Here is a 21468-nt window from a genome sequence, read left to right as displayed (position 1 = left end):
TAAATTGCTTTGTGATTAATACTCTAATAATTAATTAATTACAATAGTTCATTCATGATTAGTCATTATTAATAACTAAATGTGTGATCTTTAAAATCTGAATTTGAGTGTGCCGAAGGGTACAAAAGGTAGAAAAACGCTACCCTAGACTAAGGAGGTTAGTAAGGTTGAAGGAAGAAGTATGACTCTGACAAGCGGCCTCGCAATGAGAGACAAACAGCTTTAATTGATTATTGACGGACAATTACGAACACATTACTTTATTCAAAATACAATCTGATTAGGAGATTAAAAAACACCACCACTACACAACTGCAAATTCAATATTCTGATACGTATTACAGAGAAATTGCCACCAATATCTTGAATAATGGCAAATTAATGATGTGTTCGTGATTCCAATGTTTTCACATTGTTAATAACAAAATTAATGACAGGTGTGGCTGACACAGTTCTAGATCAATTAGTCACTAAGAATTTTAATGGGAATCTTTCATACAATAGTAGGGTCTTCTCATCAGGATGGTCTTTATTAGAGTTTGATAGTTTCAGAACTATTTCCCAGGCTTTAAAATGTTACTAGAAGTAGAATGTGCGTATAAAATAAAAAGTGACATTCTTCCACACCATTATATGAATTTTTGAAATTTTTCATGCAAATACATAATTGGAGGCTCCTAATTCATTTCATTCGCACACATTTTTTTGTCCATACCGTGCTTCAGTAATTGATGCAAATTTTTGCAACAGAGAAAAGTTTTTCAAGAAACACCAATCTTTTGTGTGGCACTTTTTGTGCCTGTTCAACGAGGAGAGAGAGAGAGAAGACACCAAACATTTTCTGCCACAAGCACAGCATTTATTTTATTCACCAGTGTAGCTCCTTCTGTGTTCATCCAACTAAGAGTTGTATGGAAATTACTTACCATAAAAATCACACTAATATAGTTTCCTTCAGTATGAATTATTTTGGAATTCAATATGCCAGTGCTAGAAAACATTTCACTACAAATATTGCATTTAAATTGTTTTTTCTATGATGTAACTTCTATGTGTCTATTTAAAGTAGTATATGAGTGAAAAGTTTTACCATAAACCTCACACGGTTTTTCCCGTGTCTGTGCTGACTCAATGTAGAGCAGATAGAAAATGTTTGACCACAAACATTGAATATATATGGTTTTTCTCCAGTGTAAATCTGTTTGTGAACATTCATGTATGATAACCGGGAAAAAGTTCAGCACAAACATCTGACTCATGGTTTTTCTGCAACGTGGACCAATCTATGTTTTACCAAGCTAGTGCTATATCTGAAAACTTTTTACCACAAACACTGCACTCGTATGATTTTTCCCAGAGTGTGGACCCTTCTGTGTCTGTATAAGTGAGACTTGTCCGAAAACGTTCCATCAGAAACATCACATTTGTGTAGATCCTCCGGTGTCTATTCAAAGTAGATTTTACACAAAATTTTTTAAAACAGACATCACATTCATGTGGTTTTTCTCCAGTGTTAACCCTCTTATGGCTAATCAAGGTCGATTTTTTTGAAAATTTTTTAGAACATCACATTCATAGGGTTTTTCTCCACTGTGTCCCTTCAAGTCACTGTTGGAGGAAAACATCTTACCACATACACTACATCCATATGGCTTTTCTCCAGCATGGCTTCTTTTGTGTATATTCAAAGAACATCATGAAAACATTTTACCACAAACATCACACTCATATGGTTTTTCTCCAGTGTGGAGAACTTGTGTTGATTCAAGTGAGAAATGACATGAAATTTTTTGCCACAAACATAGCATTCATCAGATTTTTCTTCTGTGTGAATGCTTTTGTGTCAATTTAAATGAGAGCATCCTGGAAAAAACTTCACAAAACTTCACTTCTTCTGCAAACATCACACTCGTATAGTTTTCCTCCACTATGAACTCTTTTGTGTATACTCAGGGTGAAGTGGTGCGAAAACATTTTACCGCAAACATCACTATCATATGGTTTTTCTCCAGTATGGTCCTTTTTGTGTTCACTCGAGTTGGAGTTCTTCCGAAACTTTTTACCACAAACATTACATTCATACGGTTTGTCCCCAGTGTGGATCAGTTTGCGTTGATTCAAGTTGTATCTGTACAAAAACTTTTTACCACAACTATCACACTCATATGGCTTTTCACTAGTGTGGATCCGTTAAGGAAGATTTGGCTGAAAAACATTTACTACAAACATTGCATGCATATGCACTTTCTCCACAATGCAACGTTTTGGGTGAATTTGTTGATGACATTTCTAAAGCAATGCAAAAATCAATTTTATACAGTTTTGCATGAGAAATGTGAGTGTGCAAATCAAAATACAATCTTTCACACCAAACACTATATGTTCGATCTTTCTTATCTAGAATAAAAATATTTTTTTGCTTAAATAGAATTGTTGATGAAATGTAATGTAGTAAATATCACATTTATATACATTTTCTTATTCTTATACCTGAATTATGGGTAGCCATGTAAAAAATTTGTTGATATTACTTTATGGTGCAATGTGCTGTTCCTCATGTCATTATATGTTCAAGGATGGTAATTTTTAATGGCGTAATCATCAGTTTTATCTTTAATTCTTCTACACTCTCTAGCATATCTATCTGTTTTGGATCATAGTTGTTATCAGGCCTCTAATCAATATAGGGTCATTCAAGTATTACGTCAGCATCGAGGGGGGGGGGGGGAGTTCGGATTTGCTGACTTTTGATGACAAGGGGGGGAGGGGGGTTTGAAGGTTGCTTAGGCCATCAACCACCCCTTTTTGAAGATATGAAATGTTCTAAGCTGCTGACGAAATTTTGCTGACGGGGGGGTCAGTGTTTTGCTGACAAGGGGGGGGGGAAGGGGTAAAAAATGGCTGAAAATCTGCTTACGTAATACTTGAATGACCCCTATGAATCAAGTGCGAATTAGTTAAAATTGGAAAAATTACAGCAAAAACTACAGTGTATTTTTAATGCTTTGGCAACTTTTCTAAATTGGCGTTTTCAGTATCACCAAAAAATGTTCCGAGTATTTATTTGCTGCAAAATATTTTAATTGATTATCTGATAAAAGAAATTCAGTTATATGTGTATTGCTGCTGTAAAGAGGTTTATTGTGATACAATTTGGTGTATCGCACAAAAGTAGCAATATTGAACACTTTTGGTGATTAGGCGATGCACAGCACCGACCGATATTATCAGATGTCCTCAAAAGAATTGAAACATGTGGCATGAATTAAAAAAATACACTGAAGGATATTTTGAGGGGAAAAATAAAAATAAAAGTTGTAACGGTTTCAAAATCCACCTAAAATTATTGTCATAGAGGAGTTTATCATAGTAAGTTATATCATTAATATAATTAATCAGAGATGGAATTGATGCGCTATAACGCGACAAATACTCGGAATTTTGGAAAAGGACGCATAAAAAATTTTGTTCACGTTTTGTAATTACACATCCTGTAATTACAATCCCAACTTTCTTAGTAACACAGGAAGTATTAGTACTCCGGTGATTGGTTACTGCGAGGCAAAAAAAGCTAGCAAGGCATCACGAGAAGCGAAGTTTTGGGGGAAACTGAATTTCAAAGTTCATTAACGAAAAATGAAAGAATTTTTTTTACTGAATCAGCAAATGATAGCTGGGTGCTCGCTTTGCGAGCCATTATTATTGTCATCTCGATGCACGTGAACAGCATTTGATTAAATCAGAAACTAAAATGGAAATATTTTTTAGTAAATCAGTGAGCAAAGATGGAAGGATGGGAAAAAAAATTTGGATAGGCTTCAGGCCTTGAAATCCGTAAGTCAATGTTGATCTAAGTACCATTTTGGGGCGTGGTAGCCCGGTCGATAAGATGCTCGCCTATAGTACCAAAGGATGTTTAGAGGTGTCGCGAGTTTGATACCCGGTTCGTCCTTGTCAAAAAAACTTTCCTGACACAGGGGTACAACAAAAAACGGCGACTTGACCGCAGCAAAAAAAAATAAAAAATTGCTACCACAGGGTGTCCCCCATCGAGAGGTTAGCGCACCAACCTCTCGATGAGTATAAAAAACCACGCCTGCCGTTCGGAATCGGCGATAAATTGTAGGTCCCGGTCTAATTAGCCCTCGTGTGCAGAAAATGACAGCGGTGCGACAAAAATGATCAAGCCTTGAAAGGCACTCTTAATTCAGCTTTGCTTCAGACCGAATCGAACACAACCTTTGATACCCCCAAAGCTGGTTAAACTCTTTAACCAGCTTTGGATACCCCCAACTTTTTTCCTTCTTTTTACCATGTATCATGATTGCGCGACTTTGGAAAGTGGTTTTACTGCTTCGTATACTGTACTGTATTGGTATACACGCGGGTTGTTGAAGAATAAGATAAGGGATCTCTCTTTAGTTGCTTCACTGATTGAGGGGCCATGTAGTTGTCAAATTTTGGAGTTTTTATATATTCCCCTGTGGATTTTCTCCTGTCCGGATACATACCGGAAATTATGGCACTTTCGTGGCTATCTGCCGGCATTCAAAGATAGCATCTATACGGCGTAAATTCGCTTTGTTCCTACAATATTAGGAATGTGCATTTTTTAATTGTAAAGGATTGGAACGCCCGTTCAAATGGTAAAACTTTCCCCGAGATCAGGAAAAAAACGAATCTGTAAAAACACTACCTTGAATATCCACAGTTTTGTCATCTAGCTGCTATGCGGTAGTAACCACATTGCGAAAATCACGGGTGTGTATGCAGAATCTGCTTTTGGATGGGCATGAGGATCTAATTCTTCACAAAAAGTTTGGGTCACTAACACTCAAAAACAATTTTAAATTAACAGATAGTATAAAAGAAATTATTTTATTCCAATATTTTAATTTTCTACAAAAATATTTTTAATTTTTGATCTTCGGTGGAGGGGGTGAAGGGAAGAGGCCCCCGTTATAACTACCTCCCCCACCCCCAAATTTTGCTCTTGGTGAAAATCTGGGTTTGGAACTTGCGATTGCGCACTGGTAATCGGCTAAAAATGTTATTTTCTAAGGTTTTCAAATTTTGAGTTGGCTATTCCTTTGAAAAAACTTCTGGTTGCCACTGTGATCACACAGATCTGAGACACAAATATGTATACATTAAACTTCAAATGCATGCATTACCAGTTTGGAGGATAGATGCAGGACCGCAACTGGGGGAACAGGCGGGTTTAGTTTCCTGGACTCTGGTCTAGAGGGGAGCCACCAAATTTACCCTTCATAACTGCTTCTTCTACACAACACTTCTGCACACTTCTTGGTGTGCCAAAATATGTGATTGCCCCATTTGAGAAAGTATCTTGTTGTGGCGCTAGATAGATGGCACCACCTACTGAACACAAACACAATACATGCTGGGCACACACATAAGCACACTGTTAAGTTTCAGCAACACAAATCTGACATAGCTCGCATATTCAGGTGTGAAAATATGTGGCAGTTAAATGGCGACAGATCAGAGTGGCGGACCATCAGAGAGGGAAAATAAAATCATTTTACCAGAAAAACCAAAGTATGAATAGGGAATCAGAAGATAAGTGTCTGGGAGAGGAGAGAGAGAATCTAATTTGCTTTAAATTTGATCAGAAGATATTGAAAGTGCTAAGATTTTTTTAACGAAATGTAAAATCAATCAGAAGGGAATTTATAGATTGATTTATTAGTAAATATATAAATGTGCGCCTCTAACTGTTAATTAAAGTGGATCCTACTTATAACATTTTTCAAAAAACTGTCATAAAAATCATTGTAAGCAGGAAATCACTTTAAATGGGAAATCATAATGAGAATTACTTATTGTTAGGACCATGAAAATAAGTTGTATTAAGTGGAAAAAATGTTCTAAATGGGAGAAACGTTATAAGTGGGATCAACTGTGTATTTCTTTTAGATTTATTACATATGCAGAATTCCATACGTTAAATTCTCAGTGCTAATGAGCTTCTTTGCAAGCTTTTCCTACTAGTAGACAATGAAAGTGAATCAACCTTTGGATAGAACATGTTTTCAGCAATGAATTATATTTGATTCACAGATACCTTCTTCTCCTACCCAGAACATGACTCACCGCTCAGCATGGTTGATAAAAAAACCAAAAACCAGGTTTCTTTTGCTTTAAACCAGGTTTTATTTTTTATTTAAACTGGTTTTCTTTTGTTTTAAGTAGTATTAACATTAAAAACAATAAAATTTCTGAAAAATCATTCAAACTTCTAACAATTAATTAAAATAAAATGTTTATTAAAGCAGTTAACACTATATTCCCATATTAATCAATCAATATATATTTCTTACATTTTAACAAAAACTAACATTTGCAATTTAATTGTTTGAAAATTCTTTTAATGTTGTTATTAATCATATAGTGTAAAGATGTATTCTCCAGTTACTTTCAATATGCTTAATTAGGAAGCTACTTTGCAAAAACTGTTATAAAAAGTAGGTGAATATAATGTATTTAATGAAGCATAAATAATGCAGATTAATTAGTGATGATTTACGATATACAGGGTGATTATAACTGAGGTTCTGATTTGAAAACACTGTAAAAAAAAGAACGATTGTCAGAATGACTTGAAAATTGACATGAATATTCCATGAAGAAATGGAATTTTATCAAGTAAAGGGGAAAAAATAATTAAAAATGTAAAATTAATGACATCATCCAACACGTGGGAAATTTGCTCGCAGAATGGAAAATATAGCCAGTCATGGCAAAATGATAACTTAATTATAGCATTACACGATTTCATAATTCATGGAAACATCACAAAAAAGTGAAGTAATCAAACAAATAACTATAACTTACTCAAGAAATGTTATATATGTTGTCCACCATGTTCTGGCTATGAGGTGAAAGCACAAAAATTCTTGTTTTATTTATTCAATATCGTTTGGCCAAGGCCTATACAAGAGGATGCAGAAGTTATGAATAACGAAAATGATGATCGACGGAACAGGAAAATTCAGAAATCGTAGTGCAATCTACAATATTTGGTGGTAGGTTGTTGCAGTCGATAATAGTTTTTGGGAAGAAGCTAAATTTGTGACAATCTGAAGAGGTAAAGATGCGCTGTAATTTTTGAGAATGGTTGAGCCTAACAGAGAAATGTGAGGGTTTAATTAGAATGTTGGAAGTGTCAATATTAAAAAGCCCATGGAGGATTATACAAAGAAAAGTTAAACGAGAGATAAGTTGAAGAGAGGAGAGCGGTTGGATGCTTGAGTTCTGATATGGAGACAGATGAAGACCAACAGTTAAAAATGAAGCGTGTGGACTTATTTTGGATAGATTCTAATTTGTCTATATTGGTTTGGGCATGGGGATCCCAGGCTTTACAGGCATAGGAGAGAGCAGGGGGAATATGTGTCTGGTAGCACAAGTAATGGATATGACAGTAAGTATTTCAGGTTACGGCGAAGGAAAAAGAGTTTTTGGAGACATTTATTAAAGATATCAATGTGAAGGTTCCAGCAGAGATCAGAAGATATTATAATGCCCAGGTATCTATAATGGGAAACCTCAGAGATCAAAGAGTTGTTTATCGAGTAAGGGAAAATCGTGGGGAACTCTTTTATGAGTAACTTTCATTAAAACAGTTTTTGAGAAGTTGAAGGGCAATTCCCAGGTTGAGCACCATTTGGAAATAATGTTAAGGTTGTGTTGGAGAGATTCTTGATTGGAAAGATTGGACACTGTTTTGTAGATGACACAATCATCAGCGAAGGGTCTGATACGGCAGTTTATGGAGTCGGGTAGATCATTTACATAAGTTAGAAATAGTAATGGCGAGAGGACCGAACCCTGGGGTGTGCCAGACTTGACATGAAGGAATGGAGAGTTTTGGCCCTTTTATGAGACAAACTGGCTACGGATAATGAAGAAGGCCTCCACCCATTTCAGCAGTTGAACATTTAGCCCAAGGTTTAAAAGTTTTAGAAGTTTATAATGGGGCACCCTTCTCAAATGCTTTGGAAAAATCTATAAAAATGATGTCGGATTGAAGGTTTTTGTCATTGGTATCTGTCAAGTCATGTATGAAAAGTGTTAATTGGGTGGATACAGATAACGATGATCTAAATCCATGTTGGTTAGGAAAGGAAAAGTTAATCGAGTTGAGGTGGGTATGGATATTCTTAGCAATTATGTGTTCGAAGAGCTTGCAGCAAGAGGAGGTGATTGCGATAGGTCTAAAATTGAGAGGGTCGGACAGAGAACCTGTTTTATGGATGGGAATCATCTTATTGATTTTCCAGTTAGAGGGTAGATTAGATGTGTTCAGTGAGATGTTGAAAATAATGAGGAGATATTTACAAATTTCATCAGTGCAGAATTTTATGATGTGATTGGGGATCCCATCGGGCCCAGTAGAGTGGGGTTTTAATTTTTTTAGAAGATTTAGGAGACTAGCTTTAGAAAAAGAGATGGGACTGAAGTTGTGAAGTGAATCAGAAAAGACGCATTGGGGGGGGGGGGGGAGGGGTCAAATGAAAAAACAGAGTAGAAGTCCTGGTTAAATTCGGAGGCAATATCAAGGGGGGAAGTTAGGTCCGAGTTGGAAGTTTTGAGCGAGGAGGTACTGGCTATTTTGGGGCAGAGGAAATTCCAAAATTTTGAGGGACTTATTTTAAGATAGGTAGTTTGATTTATGGGGAGAAATAAGGTCATTGAGATTACAAGTGGAAACCGAGATTTTGTTTCTGAGAGTAGAGGAGTCGTTAAATTTGAGTTTAGAGACATCACGTTGAATTCTTTTCAGATGGATAATGTCATGGTTGATCCAAAGGTTTTGGATGAGGAGCATTTGGTAGGAACAGTGGTTTTGCATTTGTTGATAACAGCTTTGAATTTACTCCATAGACGTTGAATATCATTAGAAGAGGAAGAGATGAAGTCAGGGGAAGTGAGTACAAAGGATATTTTGCATGAGAGGGTAGTTGGCCTTGTTAAAGTTGAGTTTTCTGGCATGATTAAAAGGAGGGATAGTATGATGAAGAAAGAAATCTGAAAATAGAATTTTGTAGTCAGAACAGCCATCAAAAACAGAAAAATGGGAAACCAGGATTTTGTTGGAAACTGTAATTAGGTCTAATGTGGAGTGATTGGAAATTCATGTAGGTTCCAAGATTTGGACAAGGTTAAATTTGAGGAAAATGTCGACAACTCTATTGTTGATACCATGGTTTCCCGAGAGGGACTGCATTTTATGCCAATCTATACTGGGTAGATTCCAATCGCCAGCTATTAAAAGGTACGAGTTATAAAATTGGTCCAGAATTGTTTCAAGTTCAATGAAGTAGTGAGGGTTCGAGGCAGGGGGTATGTAAAAGGAAAAAATTGCAATGGGGGTGCAGTTGGGATGATGCCATTCAGTACCGTCAAACCGAAAGATACCCAGGCCACATCGCCATATGGCAATATCGGCTCATTGTCCACACGGACTGGATACCTCTGGCAATTTATTCATAAAAAAGCATACATTACAATCATAACAACTATAAAATCATAATCTAAGTGTAAAATCATAATCTAAGTGTAAAATCATAATCTAAGTATAAAATCAATTGCAAGATCACAAATCTACGTATACAATCGGAAATCAAACATATAATCCTATATATTCCATATTAAATCTTAATTCGAATATAAAGTCCTAAATCACATATTGAAATCAATAATAAATTAGATAAAATTCATAATCGATTTCATCCTCAATTTAAATCGTTCGATTTCCATGACATTATACTGGTCTTGTGCTATCAGTCAGTCTTCTTCGTAGTTGATCAGTTTCTTTTTTCTTTGTGAGCTGCGAGGTGGTGCAGTTTGTACTTGTGCTATAGGCTGATAAGGCATCCATGGGATCACTTTGTCTTCATTGTCTTCTATCCATCTAATTATTTTCTTGACTTTATTCTACTTTTGTTTTTAAAAATCTCTCTGATCCAGAGTGTGGCATTTTCAGCAGCTGGCACCGGTACCATTCGGTACCGACAATTTCAATATTTGGTTCAAGAGGAATTTCAATTAGGGGGAATGAAACTGTTGAAAACAAGGACACTGTTGAAATTCAGTGCTGCTGATATCACTTATAGTAATATCAAAAGTCTTTCTTTTTAATTGTTAGTTTTTGAGAACAGTCTTTTGCGACAACATTTCGAGGGTTCCCAATGATGGATGAGTAATAAAAGAGAGGGCATATGTGTGTTCAGAGTACAACAATTTCGTTTTCTTTCCCCTCATTATATTTTTTACAAAGACAGTTGACATCTCTTCCCCACAATCTGGTCCTTTTGTGTACAGCCAAAATCTGTGTTTTGAATTACTGTAGGTTGAACTGCTGGACAACAGCCATTCAAAAGAAGTGCCACTAGTTGCGATTACCATGACTAGAAGGCAACGTCAGGTTTTGTCTGGCTCTAGTTTGAGCCAATCTGAAAGCGCTCTATTTCAAAAAGAACTTGACAACAGTGGTTTCAAGAAATGGAAGATACAAAACTATAACGCAAAGTGGGGGGGGGGGTGTAATTCCTGCTCATAAAAACACACTAGGGATACAGAGGAACACAAGCAGACACTGTGTGTGGCCGCATTTGAATAGAAATGGTGGGCAAGATTTGCATTGAGAAACTCTTGTCTTTTTGTGGGCCAGTATAACAGCCAAAAGTAGCGGGTTTTTCACTTTTGTCAGTATGTTTTTCAGGAGGGAAAACTAATGCCAAATAAATTAGGATCCAGATTTAGAATTATAAAATTTTTTTAGTCATATTTGGAAGGGCACTTTAAATTAGAAATTATTTATTGGCTGAATTTGAATGGTATTGCTGAGCAACACCATTGGCAATACCAAGCAACTGGTATTGCTCAAGGAACACGAGCAAATATCTTCCGGCGTCTCTGTAAGTAATAGAGCACAAGATATTTTTTTGACATTGAAAACCATTATTTTAACACGCTCCCTGAAATTTACTTTTCCTGTCATACACCATCTATTTGGTAGTCACATCCGCAGAAGGCCACTTTTTTGCAGAAGGCCGAGTGACCATATTAGGGGAGTTTCACTGTATTTGTTTACATGCAATTTTTTTTTGGTGACTGATTGGACTTTTATTTTTAATGGCGCAAGGACCTGTGAGGTCATGCTGCACCAATCATGTACAGTATATCCTGTTTATAATGTTTTTCAAACCCTCAACATTTTTCATGAAGTTTGAAAAAACGTTGTAAACAGAAAAAAGCTTCAAAAAGAGAAGTCTCTATGAGTATTAGTAAAAGTAGGGAACACGGAAAAAAGTCAAACCAAGAAGAAAAACGTTCCAAGTGGGATCCACGGTAGTTGACATAGAGTGCCAATGCATAGAGTCTGGGCATAGAGTGCAGAAAGAGCCTTATTGGAAATTGCTGCCCTGAATTAAAGAGGTAGCTAAGGTTGAAGGAAGAATTATGACTCTAACAAGAGTGGTCTCACAGTGCGAGAAAGACACAAACAGCTTCAATTGATCATTGACGGACACATTCCTTTAATATTCAAAATACAATTCAATTGTGATATTGAAACACGTTGCCACTACAAGATAGCAAATTAAATATCCTGATACGTATTACAGAGAAATTGCCATAAATATCCTGAATAATAGCAAATTAATGGTGTTCACGATTTTAATGTTTTCACGCTATTGATAAGAAAATTATTGAGAGATGTGACTGATACAGCTCTAGATCAATCAGGTTATTGTATAGGCGGAAATAGACTTGGAACTCTGGGGGGGGGGGCACAGTCATCATTGCTGGGGGGCACGGTGATGATAATTCATACATACATATTACATCAGATCAGTCGACTCTACCTTTGACTCTGGGGGCAATGCCCCCACGCCCCCGTATCTCTGCCCATGGGTTATTGAAAATAAATAATCAGGTCCTTGAAATTCCTGGCGACTGATTGATGTGACTGATACAGCTCTAGATCAGTCTACAATCAGTCGCCAGGAATTTCAAGGGGAGCTTTCATACAATAGGAAGTTTGTATCATCAGGATGGTTGTTAGTTTCCAAACTATATACCCAGGCTCAAAAATGTTCCTAGAAGTAGAAAAATGTCTGTTTGATAAAAATTGTCATTCTTCCACACAGTCATATGAATATTCAAATTTCTTTGTTGATTCATTTTGTTCATATTTTTTTTAAATGTTTCACTAGTTTCTGTCCATATCTAGTTTCAATAAATTGATGCACCAGAGGCAACCTTTCTTAAAAGAAAGCATCACACTATTGCATGGCGCTTTTTGTGTCTGTTCAAGGAAGACGCCTCTGAAAATTTTCCACCACAAGCATCACACTCATATGGTTTCTCTCCAGTGTGGACCCTTCCGTGGTTTTTCAATGCAGACGTGTAGGAAAACCTTTTGCCACAAGCATCGCACTCATATGGTTTCTCCCCTGTGTGAGATCGTTTGTGTTCATTCAAGTGAGACGATTGTGAAAACCTTTTGCCACAAATGTCACACTCATGAAGTTTTTCACCAGTGTGCGTCCTCCTGTGTTCATTCAAATGGGAGTTACGTGAAAATTTTTTACCACAAAAATTGCATTCATATGGTTTTCCTTCAGTGTGGGTTGTTTTGTGTTCAGTCAATATAGAGTTGCTTGAAAACATTTTACCGCAAATATTGCATTTAAAAGTTTTTTTACCACTATGGATCATATTGTGTCGAATTAAGTGGGAGAATTGGAAAAACTTTCTCCTACAAACATCACACTTGTATGGTTTATCACCAGTGTGACTTCTTTTGTGTCTATTCAGAGCAGAGATGCATGAAAAGTTCTTAACACAAACCTCACACTCATATTTTTTTTTGCCAGTGTGGACCTGTCTGTGTTGACTTAATGTAGAGCTGATCAAAAACGTTTGACTGCAAATGGTGGATTTAAATGGTTTTTCTCCACTGTGGATCTGCTTGTGTTCATTCAAGTGTGATGATAGAGGAAAACATTTAGAACAAACATCACACTCATATGATTTTTTTCCAGCATGGACCGATCTATGTTTGACCAAGCTAGTGCTATCTGAAAACCTTTTACCACAAACATCACATGCATATGGTTTTTCCCCAGTGTGGACTCTTCTGTGTTTACGTAAAGCAGACTTGTCAGCAAACTTTCTACCACAAACATCACACTCATATGGTTTTTCTCCGGTGTGTACCCTCCTGTGTCTAATCAAGGTAAAGTTGTATGAAAACATTTTACCGCAAACATCACATTCATATGGTTTTTCTCCAGTGTGGCCCCTTTTGTGTTCACTCAGGTTGGAGTTGGTCCGAAACTTTTTACCGCAAACATTACATTCATATGGTTTGTCTCCAGCATGGATAATTTTATGTGCTTTCAAGGTAGAGGTCTGTCCGAATCTCTTACCACACACTTCACATTCGTATGGTTTTTCTCCAGTGTGGACAATCCTGTGTCTACTCAAGGTAGAATTGCGCGAAAACATTTTACCGCAAACATCACATTCATATGGTTTTTCTCCAGTGTGGCCTTTTCTGTGTTCATTCAGGTGGGAGTTGGTTTGAAACTTTTTACTGCAAACATTACATTCATATGGTTTCTCTGCAGTGTGAATAAGTGTATGTCTTTTCAAGATAGAGATTTGCCCAAATTTTTTACCACAAATGTCACATGCGTATGGTTTTTCACCAGTGTGAACCCGCTTGTGTTTACTTAAAGAAGCGTTCTCAGAAAAACGTTTACCACAAACATCACATTCATATGGTTTCTCTCCAGTGTGGACCATCCTGTGTCTACTCAAGGTATAATTGCGTGAAAAAATTTTACTGCAAACATCGCATTCATATGGTTTCTCTGCAGTGTGAGCCATTGTATGTCTTTTCAAGATAGAAATTTGCCTAAATTTCTTACCACAAACATCACATGCGTATGGTTTTTCACCAGTGTGAACCCACATGTGTTTACTTAGGGAAGAGTTCTCAGAAAAACTTTTACCACAAACATTGCATACGCATGTGTTTTCACCACAAGGCATATTTCCAGGTGAGTTTGTTGGTGAGATTTCCGAAGCAATGCACAAATCCATGTGATAAGGCTTTCCACAAGAAATGGAAGCGTGCGAATCAAAATAAAGAAGTGAATTTCTCACTACACGCATTCGATTGTACTTCTCTGGAATGAAAAGGTATTGCAATGGTCTTCAATAGGGGTGGCGATAAGATTTCATATATCCAGCATCACACTTGTAACACTTGTATGTAATTTCACTAGTGTAAATATGATTACCGAAAACCATGTCGGAAACTGCAAATATCACTTTCATGATTCCGTTTCTGCAAAGTTTTGTATTGTCAAGGATGCAAATTTTTGAATGCAATCATCTTACTATCTTCTCTCTTAATAGCATTGCTGCAAATCCCTCCGTAAGGATAGATCATACCTCTTATTTTGCCTTTCATCAGTTTGGATCAAACTGGAAATGAAGTTAGAGCATGTACAATTCATGATTTGTTCTTCAGGAGATAAGTCATTCCTCCTCCTGATGAAATTCATATTTTCATAAATGGGGTATCACTGGAATCGCTATCATAAGTTCCACCTTTTTTCATATTGACATCAAAGACAAGAGTCACCCATATCAAGATACTGTAGCATAAAATGAGGTAATAAGATAGAAGATTAAAGATTCTTATACTATAATCTAAAAGCAGTAGACTATTGCTGAAAAAACTACCACAGTGAATGGTAGTTTCTTCAGCTATTTTCCAAGCTTCTCCCTCTTTATCTATGCATGTGTTTCCTTGAAGAAATTGATGCGTCTGATGAGACTTTTCAAGTACCTGGTAATAGGAAATAATGGCGTTAACAACATGATAAATTTTCATCCATATGGTTCATGCAATAATTGAATCAATGGCTTTGCCTGAGGCTAACAAAGAATGAAAACACAACGTGGAAAAAGCAAATTATATATTTAAAAATACAGTGCTATACACGTTTCAGCATTCCTCCAGTTCATCATTTTATTCTCATGTTTGATATAGTTGTTACTATTTGTTGTTAGTGACGTCATATGACTAACCTGGCCCAGCAAATATAGTTTAGGTATTTTTTTTTGCATAATGAAATTGTGGTAGGGCAGTGGGATGGAATTGTGGTAGGGCAGTGGGATGGAGGACATTGATTCTGCTCACCAATTGTTTTCAAAAAACCTTTATACAGTCACCTTCAACGAAACCTAAAATCAATCACTATCACATTTTTTGGATTAGTTTATTTTCAGCAAAATCAAATTTGTGGCAGCATAGTTTTGCAATGCATTGTAAAACTATTGCGGACTTACAGAACTCCTAATCTCTAATGTACCTTTCTTCTTGTTTAATTCACATTTCAAAGTCAAGTTTGACACACAACATTTCTTCTACGAGGTGAGGGGGGCATTGTTCCTGGGTCGTAATAACACTAGAAACCAGAATGCACTATCACATGGAACAAATATGCATGTTTTTATGCCTACCCAATAATTTTCCACATGAGCTGTCAAATAATGACCGAGGATGAACTCAGCTTGTTCCTTTTCCAGTGCCAGGGCAACAGAACCATCTGCCCCTCAACCCCAGTTTTTGCCCTGGGAACTTGGAGAAACAGACTAACCCCAATTTGACAAATCAGAAAAGATCAACATTTTTATTCACTATAGCAAGGAAAATCATTATATCATGTGTTGGAGATTAATAGAAATATATATACAAGAACCTCTGAAACAATAACTGAATTTGAGTTTATTATATCGGGGTTCACTTGTATTTTGAACTTTTTCCTATAGGCTATAAACCAGGGTTGTCAAATTTGCTCCCCGGGTAGATACCCATTCCCCCCCCCCCCTGGGCTGGGTTTTTTGGGGAATATTGTTTGTTTTTGAAGAAAATGTGTAGCTTTCAGGTTAAAATTTTAGTTTGAGCTTAGTTTATATTCCAAAAATTGCTGAAATAGTGCAGTGTTTAGAATATGTATATTTTGAAATATTTTTAAATGATTTTTTTAACAAAAATGTAATAATAAATAATTTTTTGGAATCACAAACACTTTTTTATAATTCTTCTGACTACCTTTTTTTATGTAAGCATTTAGGTATGAGATTCACGTATTAAAATATGTCACAAGAAATCGCAAACTTGAAGCCTCTGTGAAAAAGTAAACCAATGTATGTAAACTGAATTTTCATTCAAAACATATTTACATGTTTGAATTACTTTTTCATAAGTTTTATGCAGGTACATCAGACTTTCATAACTGAAATATCAAGACACAAAAATAGCATTATATTATAATGAAAAGAAAATAACTTTGTGGGATTCTTGAATTGAACATTGGTAATGAACACCTTCAAGTGAAGCAGAACAAAAAATATAGTTTTTCTTACGAAAATAACCTCTAACCAGAAAATAAGCCTTAGCATGATTTTTCAAGATGCTCGTAATATAAGCCCGACCCCGAAAATTTACCTGTTAAAATCGTCAGCCAGATGAAGGCATTTTGTAGGTCTGTTGCTATACGTGACAGGTTTTCTTGCATAAAGTAATATTAATATACAATAATGTTATTGACATTCGTATTTAATGACAATTCAAGTTCTGTAGTTTTAAGTTCCCAAAAATGGCTAATTTGGACAAGCACCTGCAGAGTAATGAATCCTCAGAACGGCTGCTATCTCCTAGTCTTAACCAGATCATTTTTTTAATTATTGCTGCTCCTTTAAAAATATTTCAGAATTTAATTTAATGAAGTAGGGATATTCTTTAACAAGTGAGGAATTCAAGAAAAAGAGAAGCATGAGACTTCAGCTCTTGAAAGTTTGGGTTCGATTAAAAAAAAAATCTTTGGTTCTGGTTACATAGCTAAAGGTTTTATTTCTGACGTATCAGGACACTTTTGGATACATTTTCTGCTGGGTTTGAACAATTTGGAGGAAAAAAAAAATTCGGGCACCATTCTGATTTCTCATAATTTTCATTAGCCAAATTCATTTATTTTACCGCAATCAATCTTCTTGCTACAGTTCTGCATACAACTGAAGGTTCAGATGCAATTACACAAAAGTCGGTGTGTTTGTGTGTGAACATTTATTTCCTATAGTATGGTCAATCTTATTGATCAAATACATAGTTTAACATGCACCAAAAATGTATATTTAAACATAATATAAGATGTACACATAAGGGATATATATTAGAGTGGGTCGAAAAAAAAAATTAAATTGCTATAGTGCGGCAAAGTAGCAATCCTTTAATAAAAAGAAAAATGACGTAAAAAAATTTAAAATCGGTTGACATCTTCCGGTCATGCATCATACTTGAAGTTTATAAAAATTGACAAAATTGAACATTTTTTTAAATTTTTTAATATTAAAATTTGATGATCGACATGCAAAAGTTTGTTATGCTTATTTTATGGTTCAATAAAGTAAAATAAATTAAAACATCATTAATATTTCAATGTTTATCGGCCGCGCAATGTATTCGAAAAACTGGAATTGACCAAATTTTTGCAAGTTTCATTGTGCAGCTCTTCGCATGCTTCGTCAGAACAAAATGATCTAGAATTTACCACGTTGAGGTGGCTGCACATTGAGTTTCACCCACACCCTATCCAATCAACCATCCAAAGTAGGAGAGTATGTGTAATTTACATTATAGTTACCAAAATTGACTAGGATTTAGTGGTTTACAGTTTCTTCTATTGTTTCTTTTCCAAGTGTTCATGTTTAAAGTCTAACTTTTGGGAGAAATTAGGTATGACTAATTTTGATAATAGATATGTTGTAGCAATCTCTATAGCTTCATCTCCACATACTTTGGTTGAGGATTTGGTAACAAACAAGGCACATCTCTCGACTGCCTGAGTGGGACTGGAGCACAAGTGAATTGCACGTGGGAAGACCACTACAGTGGATCTGTCTACTCCATTTCAACAAACTCCCCTTTCCGTCATATTTTTCAGCATATAGATGGTGAACCCACAGGACCAAAATCTTTTTCCTGGGCCCATTGGATAACAGCTTACTGAGTTTGAAAAGCTCAATGTCAGGCCCGTCATTTACGGGGGGGGGGGCACCCCCTGGCTTTTGAAAATACACTAAAAATGGTATATATACATACAATGAGTACACATGCTTTGCCCCCCCCCCCTCCCCTCTGGAAAAAGTTGAAATGACGGTCCTGCTCAATGTGGTGGAGTTTGAATCATGAGATTATTTGATTCTAGAAGTAGCCAGAAAGATGCTGCGCAAAGACCAGCAGTACTGTACAGTTAAACATATCCAAAGCAATAAAGTCGAGACATTGTCCAGAGGATTTGCCAATTCAAGATCCAGGTCCTCTGTCACGGTTTGACATTGAAAATAAAAAGTATTTTAGTGCCGCGCTAATCATGTTTTTCTAGCAGTTCAAACATTGTGGTATTTATTTGATGACTTACTTCAAGTTGTTAATCCAATAATTGAACGCAATGCGTTTTTTTCATACCCTGAAAATTTATTATTGGCTATGATCATTGATGAGAGAACACATTCGAGAGAGGTTGGGTATAGAAGAATTTTAAAAGCAAGATAATCCACCTCTGAATTAAGAACTATTGAGCACTTCATGCTAAGCTTAATTGCATTAGCCTAGCTTAATTGTTATCATTTTCTGTTACATTTTTAATTTTCTTTTCTCCCGATCCCTTGATTAACTGGCCGGACTACTGACTGGAGTTTTTTCTGGCACGACTGTGTCTTTCTGGGCATTGAGCTTACATCGCTTATGTGATAGCGCCTGGTTGTGCTCAGTTTGTTCTGTTCAGTTCAGACACTTCATGCTACCTAAGATTAACTTTAAAGCTACCAATTACCTTCAGATTATTCACTGGAACACTGGCCTGTTGTATCCCCCAATGCTACAGGAAGTATGTAATGATGATATTATATTCATCAATTCCAACACTAACATCAGAGCTATCAAAACGTTTCCCTGTCACACTCAGACAGTTCAAAGATGTTGTTACAGAGGCCTCTCAACTAAAGTATGTAGACATGAAGCTAGAGATGGCTATATCAGATGTATACTATTATCAAAATCAGTTACGCCTGATTTCTCCTAATCGTCAGATTTCGGTAAATAGTTTTAAATATAATGTAATTTACACACTCTAATACTTTGGATGGTTAATTGGATAAAGGGTGTAAGGAGGAACTCGACGTGCAGCCACCTCTTCGTGGTAAGTTCTGGGTCATTTTGTTCTGACAAAGTAGGCGAAGAGCTGCACGATGAAACTTGCAAAAATTTGGTCATTCCCATTTTTCGAACACATTGCGAGACCGATAAACATTGAAATATTAATTATGTTTTAATTCATTTCACTTGAACCGCAAAATAAGCATAACAAACTTTTGTGTGTCGATTGTTCAATTTTAAGTAATGTTAAAAAAATTAAGAAAAATGTTCAATTTCATCAGTTTCCATAAAGTTCAAGTACTATACGCGACCGGAAGATATCAACCGATTTTAAAATTTTTTATGTTGCTTTTCTTCTTATTAAAAGAGGCAACTATAGCAATTTGAAAATAAAAACTTCATTTTTTTTCAACCCACCCTAATGTACATACATGTTTAAGTTAAATATTTTGAAATTGTGGAAAAAAGGAAATTCAATTTTCCTCCCATTTCGCCCAAAAATCCCACCCGGACTGTAAGTGAACAATTATTCCCTTATTGTATGGTCAATTTTATTAATGAAATACATAGTTTAACATGCACTAAAAATATATATTTAGGCATCATGTAAGATGTACACATAAAGAATGTACATACATATTTAAATTAGATATTTTGTGGTTGTGGAAAAAGGAAATTCAATTTTCCCCATTTTGCCCAAAAAAACGCGGGTATTTTACAACCCTGTTTATAACAGGGTGGCCAACTTCTTTCTGCTTGAGCACCCAACATAGCAGTCAACTGCAGCGTCCACATCTTCCAGCACATAATCCGCACCAGTAAAATAACCCAGAAAACTCTGATTTGTCTACGCCATAAGTAATATGATGAAAAATGGGCAATTTGATTATTAAACTTTTATCCTAGGCTTTGTACTCTTCCACAACACAAATGAACACTTATTCAATGACTGGTAGAACACTAGTCTTCAAGTAAAGTGCCTCACCCTGCTCATTCATTCAAGGGCGAGTGAAAACTATTTGTTTTGCTTGATGTGGCATATACAGGGTGCATGGCATTTTACTGGCGTACTGATGATGCTAGAGTTATACTTACAATTAGAAAAAGTTTTCAAATAAAGTGTAATTCTCAGATCTGTCGTTCATGTTTCAAGGAGTTGTGTAGTTATTGAAATAGAAAAATAACTTTTTATTCAGTCCCCGTATGCCCCAAAACCCAATTGGAAAGTTGTTGCCCTGTCTATCCTGATGCCAGCTGGAAAGCTGAAAATATTCCATGTTTCTACATACAATATTCACAAAGATATTCGAATTCAAAAAACGGAGAAAATCTGGGGGAAAAAACAGAGTTAAATACGGGTAAAACAGTTTTTCCTCATCTAGAACTGTTTTTTCCTAACTCTTTCTTCTGTTTTTCGAATATCTCAATGAATATCACACTTAGAAACATTTTTTTAGAATTTTTTTTTTGTTGGCATTAGGAGAGACAGGGCAACAACTTTCTAATTGGGTTTTGGGGCACACAGGGACTGAATAAAAAGTTTTTTTTCAATTTCAATAACTACACAGCCCCTTGAAACATGAATGACAGATCTGAGAATTACACTTTATTTGAAAACTTTTTCTAATTGGAAGTATACCTCTAGCATCATCAGTTCGCCAGTAAAATGTCATACCTCCTGTTTGCTATGCACCCTGTATATAGTTACGAACATAGAAATTAGAAAAGGCTTGACATGCACATAAGGTACGTGTAACATGATATTGTTAGTATAGAAGCGAGCTTCTGAACACTGGTGAAAAAGTGTTGCCTTCATCTCTCTCTCATTCAACGATTAACATAATTAACGTGCATATATTAGTTTTTATGTATGCATTTTTAAATACAGCTGTTTTCAATGTGAGGTCGTTCTCAAGGGGGAACCCCCCCCCCCCCACATTGCTACAAACTGCAAAAATGTTTCTAATGATGGTAAGCCTAATAGGCAAAAATTACCATCAGTTCCCCCGACATTTTTGCGATAAACAAGCTTTGGAAGTCAAAAGGCAAAAATGAGAATACACAATTATAACCAAAATATATATGAAAAACAAATGAGTAGCACAACATAAAAAGATATTTACACAAAGTGTGTTAAAAATTGACCTATATATATTAATTACCCATGTAAATAAATATCCTTTAACCCGAATTGAGGA

The 21468-nt window shown here is 35.9% G+C and overlaps 1 protein-coding gene across 8 annotated transcripts in view; it reads right to left on the bottom strand.

The window, feature by feature from the left end:
* LOC149068329 (uncharacterized) overlaps nucleotides 1–21468 on the bottom strand; it is a 79629-nt gene that overhangs the window by 36462 nt on the left and 21699 nt on the right. For 2 of the 8 annotated variants that reach the window (XM_089251833.1, XM_089251834.1), the window contains one exon: nucleotides 8526–14896. The exons of 5 other annotated variants lie outside the window; for them this stretch is intronic. In XM_089251833.1, the coding sequence (XP_089107959.1) occupies nucleotides 12310–14214 (1905 nt within the window). In that variant the 5' untranslated portion in view covers nucleotides 14215–14896 and the 3' untranslated portion in view covers nucleotides 8526–12309. Of the gene's footprint in view, nucleotides 1–105; nucleotides 2398–8525; nucleotides 14897–21468 lie in introns of those variants that run through there. One more of the 8 variants, XR_016195225.1, reaches the window with a different exon arrangement.

The sequence above is a fragment of the Pholcus phalangioides genome, unplaced genomic scaffold (assembly GCF_987345545.1).
Source record: "Pholcus phalangioides strain wild (caught in Gottingen) unplaced genomic scaffold, Ppha-v1.0 ptg000027l_1, whole genome shotgun sequence".
NCBI lineage: Eukaryota > Metazoa > Arthropoda > Arachnida > Araneae > Pholcidae > Pholcus > Pholcus phalangioides.
This window is presented reverse-complemented; position numbering and strand designations above follow the sequence as displayed.